This window comes from Dipodomys merriami, unplaced genomic scaffold (genome assembly GCF_024711535.1).
Source record: "Dipodomys merriami isolate MVZ:Mamm:240054 unplaced genomic scaffold, mDipMer1.0.p SCAF_176, whole genome shotgun sequence".
Taxonomy (NCBI): domain Eukaryota; kingdom Metazoa; phylum Chordata; class Mammalia; order Rodentia; family Heteromyidae; genus Dipodomys; species Dipodomys merriami.
The window spans coordinates 2390865-2406608 of record NW_027203115.1 but is presented as its reverse complement, the minus strand read 5'-3'; the positions used below and the strand labels follow the sequence as shown (position 1 = coordinate 2406608).

At 44.3% G+C, this 15744-nt stretch overlaps 1 protein-coding gene across 5 annotated transcripts in view; it reads left to right on the top strand.

Moving 5' to 3' along the window:
- Positions 1–13199, top strand: part of Wdr59 (WD repeat domain 59) — an 80784-nt gene extending 67585 nt beyond the window's left edge. For 3 of the 5 annotated variants that reach the window (XR_011372721.1, XR_011372719.1, XR_011372722.1), the window contains 6 exons: positions 277–427; positions 528–600; positions 1761–1887; positions 2040–2182; positions 6637–8262; positions 9893–13199. Coding sequence is in view for 1 of the 5 variants with exons in the window: in XM_070026299.1 (XP_069882400.1) it covers positions 277–427; positions 528–600; positions 1761–1887; positions 2040–2182; positions 6637–6872 (730 nt within the window). In the remaining 4 variants the exon portion in view is untranslated. Of the gene's footprint in view, positions 1–276; positions 428–527; positions 601–1760; positions 1888–2039; positions 2183–6636; positions 8330–9892 lie in introns of those variants that run through there. The other 2 variants (XR_011372720.1, XM_070026299.1) reach the window with 2 other exon arrangements.
- Positions 13200–15744: the final 2545 nt, after the last annotated feature.

Genomic DNA, 15744 nt, shown 5'->3' with positions numbered 1-15744 from the left:
CCTGGTTCCTGGAGAAGCTACATTCACATACGAGCCCCAGCATGGATACCAACCAGAAGCTTTCTAGTTGGTGTCTAGGTGATTTGTAATACTCTGATACCTTTTTATTCCAAAACAAATGTTAGTACACTTAGTTAGCATAGACCAGAGCCTGAGTTACAGAAAGTCCAGTTCCTGAGGAGTTTGAGATAGGATGCAGAATCCTCCGCCATAACATGGTACTTGTCCTTCTTCCAGCCTTCCTCTTGACCTGTTTCCTCTCATCTGTATTTTCAGGTTGGCTCATTATTGCCGACTCCGGGATGTTCAGACCTTGGCTATGCTCTGCAGTGTGTTTGAAGCCCAGTCTCGGCCTCAGGGGATACCAAACCCCTTTGGGCCTTTTCCTAACCGTTCTTCTAATCTTGTGGTCTCCCACAGTCGATATGTAAGATTGTAAGCTTTCTGGTTTGCATCTGATTTTTCCTTAGTGTAAGCTTACATGTGGAATGAGATTCTGATACCAGTGTGCTCCTCCTTCCATGTAGCCCAGCTTTACCTCCTCGGGGTCCTGCTCCAGTATGTCAGACCCAGGGCTCAGCACCGGTGGCTGGAACATAGGTGAGTGTGGAAATGCTGGTGTGCACACACTGCTCATATTAACCCTCACTTGGTCCTGACTCTCCATGGCTATCGTTTCTCATTTTTCTCTCCGTTTAGTGTGATAGAGATACAACTATCAGCAAGGTCTGGCTTTACATGTTGAAAGGGCCGCTTTGTAGAAGGTCTTTATGCCTTGTTGGGTTTATCCTTAAATTCTCTCTGTCTGTATCTGACAGTCTGTCTCTTTGTCTGTCTCTGACTCTGTGTGTGGGTCTCTCTCTTGCTGGGTAAAGAACTCAGGGCCTTGTGCATGCTAGGCAAGCATTGTATCACTGAGCTATCTGCACACCTGTATCTTTATTCCTGTACATGCCTCTTTCTGTTATCATTTTCTACTTCTTTTTTCTTTTTTTTGGGTCCGGTAGTGGGGCCTGAACTCTGGGCCTGGGCGTTTTCCCTCAGCTCTTCAGCTCAAGGCTAGCGCTCTACCACTTGAGCCACAGTGCCACTTCCGGCTTTTTTCTTTTTGCTTATGTGGTGCTGAGGAATCGAACCTAGGGCCTCGAGCATGCAAGGCAAGCGCTCTACCACTGAGCCACCTTCCCAGCCCCCCATCTTCTACTTCTTATCATCTACTTCTTCCCAATATTATTTTTAGTATAGAGAAATGAAGCTGGGCCTGACTCCAGGGCTCTAAAGATCTGTTTTATGACTAGTTATCTTTGTTTCCTGGGTTTAAATTTGTCTTTCAAAAAATGAACTTAATTTCTCTTTTTTTTTTTTTTTCAAATAGGTAGAGTCTCAGTATATTGTCCAAGCTGTATAGTGGTTATGCTATGTATGCTGTTTTATGTTCTGCTTTAATTTTATCATCTCACGATATTTAACAAGCCTTTACATAATCATTGCACAACATTCTACTATACCATGATACCATAATTTGGTTCATTATTTTGTGGACTTAGTTACCAGGTACTCCTGATTATTAATACCCATCCAAAGAAGTAAGACTAGGAAAGAGTTCTTCGTTAGTTCCATTTCTCAGCATCTTCAGCTAATTTGTTTTTCTTTAGGGACTCAATTGGACCCATACTGTAGTAAGAGGTGTAAGAGAGTTTTCAGGTAACTTTCCACACCTTTTTGATGGCTATCTTCTCTCCTCATTTGCTTTTCTTCAGCGGGGAGAGAGACAGATCATGTATCTTCACCTTGGGGAGAGTCCTCCCCAGAAGAACTCCGCTTTGGGAGTCTCACCTACAGTGATCCTCGTGAGCGGGAACGTGACCAGCATGATAAAAATAAAAGGTAAAAACTTTCCTAGGCAAGAGGTATGATTCCAGAACTTGAGTCTCCAAAATCAGGACTCTTGTTTTGAGAAAGATACAATAGGTTTCATTGGCTACCGAGCTTGTTTTGTTTTAAAGGAAATAACAGGAAATCTTTGGGCTTTTACCCAGGCTTCTGGATCCCGCCAATACCCAGCAGTTTGATGACTTTAAGAAATGCTATGGAGAAATCCTCTATCGTTGGGGTCTGAGAGAGAAGCGAGCAGAAGTGCTGAAGTTTGTGTCCTGTCCCCCTGATCCTCACAAAGGGATCGGTGAATATGAATTTCTCTTTTCCTGTCACTCTCTGAAAGGTTGTCTATAACCCCACACTTGGAATGAAGTTTTTAGCTTCTTCTGCCACATAACAAGATTGACTTTCTGTTGTAGAAGTACTACAATATAAGGTACTCCATTCTGAATATGTTTTGGACATCGTAGTCAGAGTGGATTGGAGGTAGGAGTGTTTATTCATGTATTCAGCAATCCCTCTTTCACCTGATTGCTGTTGTTATACACAGAGGCTGGCTCCATCAGTGGAGCCTTGCTGGCTTACCCATTTCCTTGCTGGAGCAAGATTGCACATCTTCCCAGCCCCCCATCACATGCTCCTAGCCTTTGAGAAGATGTGTGATACCCTGTGGACTCAGTAAAAGTGATAGTTTTCACTCCTGGGCTCAAAGGGGAACCTAAAAAAGCAATGTTGAGAGCTGGAAATGTGGCTGAGAGGAACTCTGGCTTCAATTCCTTAGTATCACATAAACAGAAAAAGCCAGAAGTGCACTGTGGTTCGATGTGGTAGAGTACTAGCCTTGAGCAAAAAAGAAGCTCAGGATCAGTGCCTAGGCCCTGAGTTCAAATGCCAGGACTGGCAAAAAAAAAAAAAAAATGCAATGTTTGTTGAGGCTTTCCTGACAAAGCTAAATTCTTTCCTATTACACAAGCCTCATAAACATCTGGTTTATCTCAATTCCTGAAACAATCTGAACATACAGAGTCTTGGACTATTTCCCTTGCCTTCTACAGAACAATCAAGTTGGAGGAGAGTATACACTCTTGTGCCAATTTCCCCCTGTCTACCAGTTTATGAGTCTAGGCTGCATTACAGAAATGAATTTGGCCTTCCTTTTAAAGGGGTTTGTAGATAGTTGCTTTCAGTGACCAGGAATGAATCCTAAGTGGGAGTTTGTCCAAATGGATTGGGAACTTCCCACTAACTGGAGGGAAAGAAAGAAGGGGAAAAGCTGAGTGTTGCTGGCTGACACCCGTAATCTTAGCTACTCAGAAGGCTGAGATCTGAGGATCACCATTTAAAGCCAGCCAGGCAAGAAAATCTGTGAGACGCTTATCTCCAATAAATCTCTTGGAAAAAGCCAGAAGTGGAGCAGGTGGTAGAGCCTTGAGCAAAAGAAGCTCAGGGACAGTGCCTAGGGCCTGAATTCAAGCCCTCGGACTAGCCAAAGAAGAAGGAGGAGGAGGGAGGAAGGGAGAGGAGGGAAGGAAGAGAAAGAAAGAAAGAAAGAAAGAAAGAAAAGAAAAGAAAGAAAGAAAGAGAGAGGGGGGAGGAGGGAGGGAAGGAAGGAAGGAAGGAAGGAAGGAAGGAAGGAGCAGCATCCTGATCCAGTGTCCCAGCCTCCCCTTTGACCCTTACCTACTAGTCAGGGGAGCATCCTTCTTTCCCCAGCCAGTTCTTATGCTGTGGAGTCTATACCCCACCTGGGTGGTGGCCATCTGGGTTGTAGAACCTTCTTGGGCTTTCCTGTGGAGCCAGGAATGAAGTTCCTTAGATTTAATGTTCTGATTAAATTTATTCCTTCTACTAAAAACACAATTTTGTCACTAAGAAAGGAATTTGAGGGCTGAGAAGGTGGCTCACTGGTAGAGCGCTTGCCTTGCATGCATGAGGCCCTGGGTTTGATTCCTCAGCACCACATAAGCAGAAAAAAAAAAGCCGGAAGTGGCGCTGTGGCTTAAGTGGTAGAGCACTAGCCTTGAGCTGAAGAACTGAGGGACAGCCCACAGGCCCAGGGTTCAGGCACCGTGAACGACAAGGAAGGAAGGAAGGAAGGAATTTATTTGAGCCAGATACTGTTGGTTCATGCCTATAATCCTAGCTCCTCAGGCCGCTGAGAGCAGCAAGCATCCTAATGACATTTAAATGACATGTCTGTATCCATAGAACATGCATGGTTTGGCTTTGATTTCAGAAGAGCGAGAGAAAGCTGAGAGGAAGGGGCTTGCAAGGAAATTTCAGCCCTAAGTTAGCAAAACAAGACAGTTAAAAATGAGCTTATTAACCAATTCTTCAGAAAGTCAGTCACCGCAGCTGGAGAGGACAGTGCCTCAAGTGTGCCCAGCCACCGCCACCAGAGATGTCACCAAAGATAAATGGCAGGTGGTTGGTCTCGCTGAAGAAGGAATTCAGGGGTGGACACACAGAGGGGTTTTAACAGGACAAGATTTATTGAAGTGCAGGCAAAAGTACACTCCCATAGAAGATTGAGGGTGGACAGCTTAACCAAGCTATCAGGAGCCAATGCAGGAGCCAGATAGGATGAGGGCAGCCAGCCAGCCAGCCCGCCAGCCAGCCAGCCAGCCCGCCCGCCCTGTGCACTCAAGCCTTAGGCACTTTCACAGGTAGAGTTCAGTGCTTCTGCTTAGGATGTGCACATAGTTTTAGAGGGTTCTATAAAATGGAAGGGCATTTCAAAGAACCAGGGGACAGGGAGTGGTTTCCCTAATAAAGTGTCAAAGCCAAGGTGGAGAGCATAAGACCACAGGTAGAAGGGAGATAGATGAGCCATGGCTCACGCGTAGGGTAGGGAAAGTCCCTGTTGGGGTCTATTGCCAGGGACTATTGACCATTGTACCAGGAAGTTGCCTCAACCATGATATTCCAGGACAATGGTGGAGCAGGATGTTCCCAATAACAGCGTTGCACCTGCTCTCCAGCTCCTTTGTGTTATTGTCTCTTTTTCCTGCCACCTCCATCTCTATAGAGCTCATTCAGTGCAGGTTTTCCAGATAACTCCATGAAGAGGAGACAAATGTTGAGTATATTTATAAAAAGGTGGAACATAAAATCAATCCATGTATTTCTGGTTGGTTAAAAGGTAAAAGAAAGGCACGAAGGAGTGGAAGTATGGATTAGAAACAAGAAGACCAAGGCCTGAAAGGCCAAGAATGCAGGGAGTCCTGGGGTGAATTGTGGAGACACCTCCTTTCTGAGGGGCTGATAACCTCATTTGCTAATTTCCTTTCAAGCGCCCTTCTCTCCGAACTCTCTCTTTTGAGAACAAAGGCAAACCATTGAATAACCACATTTAAGAATTGGAGTAGAGGAAAGGGGAGACCTACACCTAGAAGTCTTTAGTGAACGAAGTAGAGGGGGTGTCTAGAAGTCAGTGGATAGCAGCAGAGAAAAGAGGGAGAGGCTGGTGCTGTCACGTAGCCTCAGCCCCAGAGGATAAGGATGGTCTATGGACAGCAAAGGGCCTTTTGTCCAGGTGAGAGCGTAATTCAGAAAAGAGAAGATAGGGTGTATATGGGAAGCTGCAGGGGCAATGCAGGCTAGCACAGATGCCTGGGTGCATTCGAGAGTGAAGCAGATGGTGGCAGGTGAGGGATGGGCCCTGTGGCTTCTTTCAGGAGGCAGAAATCCTGTCCTAGCACAGCGCTGTCCTGGCTCAGCCGTGGAGCAGTGTCCTGTGTGCTGATGTGGGCCAGCCTCTGCTCAGTCAGCAGGCAGTAAGGAGGGCTGGTTGTAGAGTTGGTAAAACCAGTCTGCTCTCACCTGAAGTGTTCCCAGAGCCATTCTATTTTTCAACACACCAGGTCAGGCCTCTGCCAGCTGCGGAAGCATCAGATGGAACTACTGCCTGCTGTTCAGCACTGGGTTTCACACAGGGCCTCTGAGAGTCAGCAGCTGCCCCTGCCCCTGCCACTGCAGCAACAGCACCTCCCATTGAAAGCAATTCTTTTTATTCTTAGTCCAAGACTGGGATTTGATCTTGGTATCTGATGCTTTCACGCACTGGCTGATATTCTACCACCTGAGTGCCTCCAAACCCCAATTCTTCTCATTCTTTCTATTTTTAAATTTTATTTTATTTTTTGCAATACTGGGGCTGGACCCCAGAGCCTTGTGCGTGCCTGGCTGGTACTCTGCCACGGAGTTACATGCCCAGCCATAGCGCCTTGTTAGTGGGCTTATATAGATAGCAAAAGTTCTGCCATTTTTAAAAAAGAGAAAGACACAAGGATCATGATGTAGATTTCCCTCCAGACGACTGTCAGGCTGTCTTTGAACTTTACCCAAAAGGGTGGGCAGCAGCAGCAGCAGCAGGGTCTCTTGGCTGCTCCATTGGATTTTCACACCTCCTGCAGGGCTGCAGATTTCTACACAGACTGGTTAAGGATTCATTACATAGGCTTAGGCATGGGCCCAGGACAATTTAACTAGGTATTTCTTTTTAATAAGGCTAGGGTTTCTCAGCTCCTTGAGTCGCTACAGTCAGATAGAAAATCCTGAGGGATATATAGCTTTTATTTTCTCCTCCACCCCCACCCTGACCAGGACCAGGACTTGAACTCAAGTTTGCTCAAAGGCTGGCACTCTACCACCTGAGCCATGCCTCCAGCTCTGGGATACAGCTTTTTTACCTGACAACCCCCAGTTTTCTGTTTTAGAACTAAACTCACTCTCGCTTTTGTCTTCCTTCATTTCCAGAGTTTGGTGTGTACTGCAGCCACTGCCGGAGTGAGGTCCGTGGAACGCAGTGTGCCATCTGCAAGGGCTTCACATTTCAGTGTGCCATCTGCCATGTGGCCGTGCGTGGGTCATCCAACTTCTGTCTGACCTGTGGCCATGGTGGCCACACCAGCCATATGATGGAGTGGTTTCGGACTCAGGAGGTGTGTCCCACTGGATGTGGCTGCCACTGCTTGCTGGAAAGCACCTTCTGAGCTTAGGGATGGTGGCGGTGTCAGAAATCCCAGGGGGCCTTACAAACGCTTTCTCCTGGGAGAAGCCTCAGGACCCAGGTTGCCCCCAGCAAGATGGGTTGTATATACCCAATCGGACTGATGCTTCATGAGCCTTTGCTTTCTCTTTGGGAGAAGATAGACCGGAAGAAGGAGAGAGCAGCTGCATAGAGCCAGGTTTTATGCATTTGTCAGCTGAGGAATCACAGTGGAAGTTTTCATGAGGAAAAGCCCTTGCCTTCAGAGTCATTGCTGACCTTCAAAGCATTAGCTTTAAACCATGAGCTTTAGAAGTTGATAACCTTAAAAAGTTGAAGCCAGAAAGTGGCGCTGTGGCTTAAGTGGTAGAGCACTAGCCTTGTGCACAAAGAGACTCAGGGACAGTGCCCAGGCCCTGAGTTCAAGCCCCACAACAGACAAAAAAAAAGAGATGCTGGTCAGTGGCCTTCTAAGATATGATACTGAAAGTATAAATATGTATATACTTACAGGTTCTTAATTGTATATTTTAACATTTCCAATCTCTTTCCTTTGGCTAATAAAACTAGTAATCGTTAAAGCAAAACAAAAAAAAACAGAAAGTTGACCATCTCAGTGAATCATTTTCCATCCTACATCTGATTTAAGTAACTGATTTGGATGAGACCAAAATCACTGCTCCCATTTCTAAAGGAAACGTTCATTGATCTCAATCATATGACAGAAGAAAATAGAATTTGACATTTAAGGTTCTTCCCAGCCCAGAGAATCTCCTAATTATTACTTCTAGCAAAGGAAGTTGAGATTGCAACTCAACATTGGTACGAAAGTCTGCTCTGCCTGTGCCTCAGCTGTGTGGGTTCGAGTGAGCGTCTCATTCCTTCTTGGGCTCCCTTGTAAACCATGTCTTGAGTTTTGCTATTTACCAGTGGCCACAGCTCATGTATGCACCATTTCTTCAGAGTGAATTTTCCACACTTCATACTTTGAATGCGCCAAGGAAGAGAAATCTATAAAAAAAATTTCTGTTGAAGCTGGGCGTCGGTGGCTCACGCCTGTAATCCTAGCTACTGAGGAGGCTGAGATCTGAGGATCATGGTTCAAAGCCAGCCCAGGCAGGAAAGTCTGTGAGACTCTTCTCTCCAATTAACCACTAGAAAACTGGAAGTGGTGCTGTGGCTCAAGCGGTAGAGTACTTACCTTGAACTGAAGAATGCAGGGATAGTGCCCAAGCCCAGAGTTCAAGCCCTACGACCGACTGGAAAAAAAAAAAAATTCTGTTGAAATTCCTATTTTGTAGAATTTTGCAATTCCAAATTGACTATCTTGACTGTAAATAATGATGTGTCCCATGATGGGAGAGGGCTGTGTATCACTGTGTTCCAAGCCACAGGTTAGCACCTGTTCATAGACTGTACACTTAATTTAGTGATTAATAAAGAAAAGAAGGGTGCTGGGAAGGTGGCTCAATGATAGAGTTCTTGGCCTCGCATGCATGAGGCCCTGGGTTTGATTCTTCAGTACCACGTAAACAGAAAAAGCTGGAAGTGGCGCTGTGGCTCAAGTGGTAGAGAACTAGCTTTGAGCTAAAGAGCTGAGGGACAGCGCCCAGGCCCAGAGTTCAAACTCCAGGACCAATAAAAAAAGAAAGAAAAGAAAATAGCATAGAAGAGAAATGACCAATTAAGAGAAATGTTTTGTACTGTAACATACCTATTTACAAGCATGTACACAAACTTGTACACAGGTTTGCTCCATCCCAGTGTAAATTCATTTCCTATTGAAGGTTGTGAGCTAAAACATTCCCAACTACCACTTTGGATGATGCATATATCTTGTCCCCTGTGTAACTGACTGACCAAGAGACAACATTACATAAGAAAAAGGCTTAGATCCTGCAGTGAGACCAGAGGCTGAACTCTAGGCTCTGACCCAGGTTTAGGTGCCAGTATCTTAGAGGTGTGAACAGCCTTCTGTGCTGGGATGAGAGAGAACGACCCAGGGCATCAGTCTCACTCTGCGCTTCCCTTGTTTGGGTTACAATGACACAAGTGGTAGGCCTAGAATAGGTTGATCAAAGATCTCTTGTGTTCCTGAGTGAATTCACACCATTTGCAAAGAATCCTCTTCCTGTTCCTCACTGCTTGAGCTAATGTAAAAATGTGTTAGTCTGTCCCCATCATGAATGAGATGTTCGCTGGGGGGGGGGGGGGGGGGCTTCCTATAATCCTAGGGACTCACGAGGCTGAGACTGGGATCCAGTTCAAGCAAAAAGTTTGTGAGACTCTTATCTGAACAAACAAAAAGCTAGGTGGCAGTAGTACAAGCATGTTGTTCAAGCCATATGGGAAGTATAAATAGGAGGATAGTGGTCTAGGCAAAAAAAGTGAGACTCTGTTTGAAAAAGTAACAAAAACAAGGAGAATGATAGCATGACATTGATCCAGATGCATTGTACCCATGAATTGAAACCCTTTGTCCAACTATTTAAAGATAATATAAATTTTTTGTTGTTGTTGAACAACAGGGCTTGAACCCAGGGCCTGGGCACTGTCCATGAGCTCTTTTGCTCAAGGATAGCCCTTTGCCACTTTACGCCACAGTTCTACTTCCAGGTATTGAGTGGTTGATTGGAGATAAAGAGAAAGTTTCATGGGGACTTTTCTGCCCAGGCTGGCTTCAAACCACAGTCCTCAGATCTTAGCTTCTTGAGTAGCTGGGATTAGAGGCATGAGCCATCACCACATGGCATAAATTATTTTTTAAAATGAAGAAAATAACAAAAGCAAAAAGGGCTGAAACAGGACAGGACTCAAGTGGTAGAGCAACTGCCTAGCAAGCATGATGACCTGAGTTCAAATTTTATTACTACCCCCAAAAAAAAGCTGTTATGTTGGCTTCTCATTCTAGGAATCTTGTCTTCCAAAACAGAAAAACTTCTATAGTGGAGGTGAATCAATTCCAAGTTTTAAAGCATTACATAATGTCTCTTTTCAATATGTGAATTGCTTTTGGATGTCCAGGTTACCAGAACAAGAGTCAAAACATTTTTTTTAAATCACATTTGGAGACATGTTCATGTGGATGCTGGCCAGAGTCAATGTTCTGTCTGCCTCAGAATGGATAATTAAAAGCACCTCAGTCTTGTTTTGTTTTGAGACATTCTTGCAACAGATCCAGCTGTCTTTGAATTTGAGATGCTCCTGCCTCAACCTTCTACGTGCTGGGATTACAGGTGTGTATTGCTATGCGCAGATTTTATTTTAATTTTTATTTATTTTAGTACATTTTATTGTAAAAATACTGTACAGAGGGGCTGGGAAGGTGGCTCAGTGGTAGAGCGCTTGCCTTGCATACATGAGGCCCTGGGTTCGATTCCTCAGCACCATATAAGCAAAAAGAAAAAAGCCGGAAGTGGTGCTGTGGCTCAAGTGGTAGAGCGCTAGCCTTGAGCTGAAGAGCTGAGGAACAGTGCCAGGCCAAGAGTTCAGGCACCACGACCAGACCCTCCTCCAAAAAGAAAATACTGTACAGAGAGGTTACAGTTACATGAGCAAGGCAATGAGTACATTTCCTATCAAGCATTGTTGCCCCCTCCAGCTTTTTTTTTTTTAAGATCTTATAATCTGCATTCTGAAGTGCCTTTGAATTGGCAAGATAAACAGAGTTAGCCGTTCAATTTGTACACCAGAAAGAAAAGGGTTGCTTCATCAGCCTCTCAGAAACAACAGGCTAAAAGGAATAGGTAACCGTCAGCTTGACTCTGTGTTCTTGTCCTTATCTCCCCCAGAATACAAATGATACAATGCTTTCCCTGTTAAGGTCACATACAATCAAGTATGCTTATAGTTTATTTAATATCCAGTAAGCCTACATTATTTGTGCATTTCACATTGGCCAAAGGGCAGACAGAAATAAATTTTAAAAATCACAAGAAATTTCAAGCTGGGTGCTGGTGGCTCACGCCTGTAATCCTAGCTACTTAGGAGGCTGAGATCTGAGGATCATGGTTCAAAGCCAGCCGGGGCAGGAAAGTCCATGAAACTCTTATCTCCAATAAAAAAGAAATTTTAAAAACAATTTAAAATCCTGTGCATGCATGACACAGCTCAGTTGATGTGAGTCCTGTGTTATTGTCAGTTTTGTTTAAATTACCGTGTTATCTCCGTGTCTCCTAGTTCTTAATTTGGTGAATGTACACCTCTCCAGAAGCAAATGTATCCAGAAAGCAAGGTAAAAGTAAATGTGCTCCAATGAAGTGATAAAGGGAAACGTTTAGATTTGTTGAGAGGTGGTTTTGGTGGAAGTTGGGTGGTGGTATGGTAGAAAAAAATGAGTCACACACATGCATAGTACAGTAAACTGCATCCTGAGCATTTGCAGCTTTTTTTTTTTTTTTCTCAACAGTATCTCTGGAGCCACATACCCGCGGATCCCAAGGATCTACTGCAGAAATGACCATGCTGAAGTCCCATGCTGGGAGCTCTGTCCCTTGCTCAGTAGAACCTTGAGCGGCTAGCAGGAATGAGGGGAGAAAGCCAGTGTTTTGAGTGGTTTCATGTAGGAGGAGCCAAGGGAAAGAACATCCATGCTTTCTACCAGAAGACAGATCCGGCAGCTGCCCCTGGGCAGAAAGGTTTGGGGAACAACCTAAACAACGGTATCACTTTTTTAGCCTTCTGGTTTTTTTTTTTTTTAATGTAGAAACAGTTAAAAGAAAGAAAAAAAAGCAGGGTTATAAATCACACCTCCTACTTTATTGTTTGCTTCATACCATCCTCCAAGGTAGAAGTAGTGATAGGGTATTAAGTGCACACTCACAGGATAGATTCCAAGGGATAAAACATCCCTTGGACGCCTTGTTCTTCTTAGAATCCAGTGTCCTTACACAGAATCAGAAGTAAACACTGTATTTTTAAAATGTTTTTTATTGTGAAAATACTGTGCAGCGGGGTTACAATTACTATTGAGCATTGTTAGCTCCTCCTTTGTTTTTTCCCTACCATCCCTTCCCTCCCCACCACTCCAACTTCTCCCCCCACCCATATTCTTATTCTAGCATGTTGTCAGTATCGTTGATTTGATGTTTTTTTGTTTTTTGGGGTTTTTTTGGTCAGTTGTGAGGCTTGAACTCTGGGCCTGGGCGCTGTCCCTCAGCTCTTCAGCTCAAGGCAAGCGCTCTACCACTTGAGCTACAGCGCCACTTCCGATTTGATGTTTTTTGTTTTTTTCTTGAAGCTTTATTCGTCAAGTATTTAATATAAGATGGGTACTGGAATAAAGATGAACCATACAAGTGTGGGTTTTGCTCTGCTGGAGATGGGTCCAAGAGTTGGAAATTGGCTTATTTATTGAAGTGCTTTGTGTGACTCCAGAGAGGGCCGAGAGCATCCGGAGGGAAGGTCGAGTCTGAGCTGAAGGGTGAGTGCTTTCTGTGGGAAAGCTGGAGGGACATAGGAGCAGCTTTGCCAAGTATAGGCAAGAACACATGAACAGGGGACATGTTCATCAGTGGTGCCTAGGCTGGAGCTGAGAATGTCAAGGGGAGGAGACAGGAGCCAGAGAACAGGAAGCCTGAACACTGTGCCAGGGAGTCTGGGCTTTATCTGTAAGCCTAGAGAGTCCGTCTCTGTTGTTTCTTAAAGTCACCCCTGGTTTTTCCTCTCCTCCCTACTCACTTGCTCCAAGATCTTCCTGGCCTGTCCCTCCAGGCCTGTCTGAGGTAAGTTGGGAATCCAGCCTGACAGACACAAGATGAGCAGCTGAAATCCCCTCGTGCTCCCAGCACAACACACTTGGTTTCCAAAATGTGTAAGCATTTCCCACTCCCTCCCCTGCACCAAGCAGTTAATTCTCTTGCAGAGAAAATTTTCAAACAGAAAGGAAATGCTGAGCGAATCTAATAACATCAGGAAGGAATAAGGTACAGTGAAAGGCTTGTCACCGCTGGTGGCTTAAACCTCTAATCCTTACCTACTCAGGAGGCTGAGATCTGTGGATCAGAGTTAGAAGCCAGGCAAAGCAGGCAAGCCGATGAGAGGCTCATATCTCTAATTAACTACCAAAACACATGAAGTAGAACTGTGGCTCAAGTGGTAGAGCACCACCTTTGAGAAAAAAAAAAAAAAGGAGAGTACCCAGGTCCTGAGTTCAAACCTCAAGTACTGGCACAAAAAAGAAAAAAAGCAGAAACATGGTTGCATATAATACATTATCCTCTGAGCAGAGAAAGTTGACTACAGGAGGGAGTGGGGAGAAACCATATGTGTGTGCATACATATATACATATATATATATACATATATATATATATATATATATAATATTTAAGTAGTTGTACAAAGGTGTTACAAGTAATGTCAGTTTATGAGTAAAAGGATCTTGATCTTGAGCTTGACAGTAACCATTAAGATACAGCTCCTGGTGGTTACTAATCTGTTTCTAGATTATGATAATGTCACTTCAAGAAAGTTCTAGTACAAGGGTCTGGGAAGATGGCTCAGTAGTAGAGTGCTTGCCTTGCATACATGAAGTCCTGGGTTTGATTCCTAAGCACCACATAAGCAGAAAAAGCCAGAAGTGGTGCTGTGGCTCAAGTGGTAGAGTGCTAGCTCTGAGTGCTGAGGGACAGCACTCAGGCCCAGAGTTCAAGCCCCATGAACGACAAAAAAAAAAAAAGTTCTAGTACGTAACCTTTTAAACTGGCTCTGTGTGTGTGTGTTGTGGGGCTTGAACTCAGGGCCTGGGTATTGTCCCTGAGCTCTTTTGCTTAAGGATAGCACTTTGCCACTTTGAGCCACATCTCCACTTCCAGTTTTTGAGTGGTTAATTGGAGATAAGAGTCTCATGCTTGGGCTGGCTTTGAACCGTGTCCTAAGATATCAGCCTCAGAATAGCTAAGATTACAGGTGTGAGCCACCAGCACCTGGATGAAACTGGCCATAATATGATTCTAGAAACTAGGCATAATGATTCAGCTATTAGAGAGCATTAAAAGTTGTTTCCACGTTTCACAAATTTATTTTTTATTTTTTAGTGTTATTTATTATAAAGGTGATGTCCAGAGGGGTTACAGTCTGATAAGTCAGGTAAAGAGGACATTTCTTTTTGGACAGTTGTCACCCATTCCCTTGCTTTCTCCCAGTTTTTCCTTCCCATCCCTACCTACAAGTTGTATAGTTCATTTTCAACAAAGTGTCTAGTGAGTACCACTGCTGCATTTATTTGTCCTTTATCCCTCCATTTGTATGTCTCCTACAAATTTGTTTTTTAAGATTATTAAGTTCTTCAAAAAGTAAAAATATTTCCACTAAATTATATTCATGGAAGTAAATAAAATACCTAGTTTTTGCCCTGTCTCCAGCGGTCATCAGCATACATAGCCTCTGCTTATTCTTACCTACCTTTTAACCAAGTGTAGACAATTACTAGGGAAGTGCTTGTTTTTAGGAAATACGGTTATGTGCTGTTCATTGGAATTTGCTTAAAAAATGCATTTAATATCACTCCTGGATTTGGTGTCACCCAAGAGTGACTTTCCCTGTCACTAGAATGTTTCACCCTGTGGCCATGGTGATATGCCACATCTTCTGGTCCCCACAGGTTGAGGTAGACATGAATCTTCCTGCTCTTCCCTGCCAAGTCAATAGTAAATCTCTGGGCTGGGAATGTGGCTTAGTGGTAGAGTGCCTGCCTAGCATGCATTAAGCCCTGGGTTCGATTCCTCAGTACCACGTACACAGAAAAAGCTGGAAGTGGCGCAGTGGCTCAAGTGGTAGCATGCCTTGAGCACAGAGAGGCTCAAGGCAGTGCCTAGGCCCTGAGTTCAAGCCCCAGGACCGGCAAAAAAGAAAAGAAACAGAAAAAAAGAAAAGGAAAAAAATAGTAAATCTCAGAAGTAATGGAAGAGACAAATAACCCCAAACAATAGGAAAAGAAAGGTGAATTGGGACCCCAAGTCTTGGGGAAGGGGGAAGTCTTCCAACCCCCAACCCAACCAAAGCTGATGACCCAACTCCACCTGGAGTTTTGCAGCCCTTACTCCAGCAGTGGAAGACAGTCCAGTAGAATGAGGGTCCCACGAACACCAGGGAGCCAACACCACCAGCAAGGGAATCTATTGGTAAGTCACAGTAAGCAACTGGGAGGCAACCTCCTCCCCTCACACCAGAGACTCCCTGATCCTGCTGAAAGATATCTGGGTGACCCAACATGAGGAGATCACGTGACAAGTGCTCCCCCAAAAGGCCCTCTCCCTCTTCTTCCACCACCAAGACACCCAGCTGGCAGTCACCTTACTACAGCAAGGGCCTAGCTGGGGAAACATTTGTTTCCTTGTGTCCACTGTCCCCAAGCAGCCCAGTGGGGGAAATTCTTTAGCCCCTCTGGCAATACCAGCAGGACCAATGGGATTCCAGGGGCTATATATAAATTTTGCCACCAAAAGAACATTTGGAGTAATTTAAAAAAGGAAAAAAAAAACACCAAAAGTTCTGAAAATTCAATTGTTATTGGAACCCAAGCCCATGAAAATAGGATAAGACTTTGGCACTAGATCACCTAGACAGGGCGACCTGCTAAAATAAAAGATTTCAATATGGCCTGGAGTTACCTAACATAATCTAATGTCCAGTGCACAATTGAAAATCACCTGTTTCTGTGTTGAAACAGCGGTGAGGGTGAATCATACCTCACAGATGTATGTTAACAAACAGTTGCTTATTTTATACCCAAGTTTTTAAAATTACTAATGGGCTGGGAATGTGACTTAGTGGTAGAGTGTTTGCCTAGAATGTATGAAGCCCAGGGTTCGATTCTTCAGTACCACATAAACAGAAAAGGCCAGTAGTGGCGCTGTGTCTCAAGTGGTAGAATG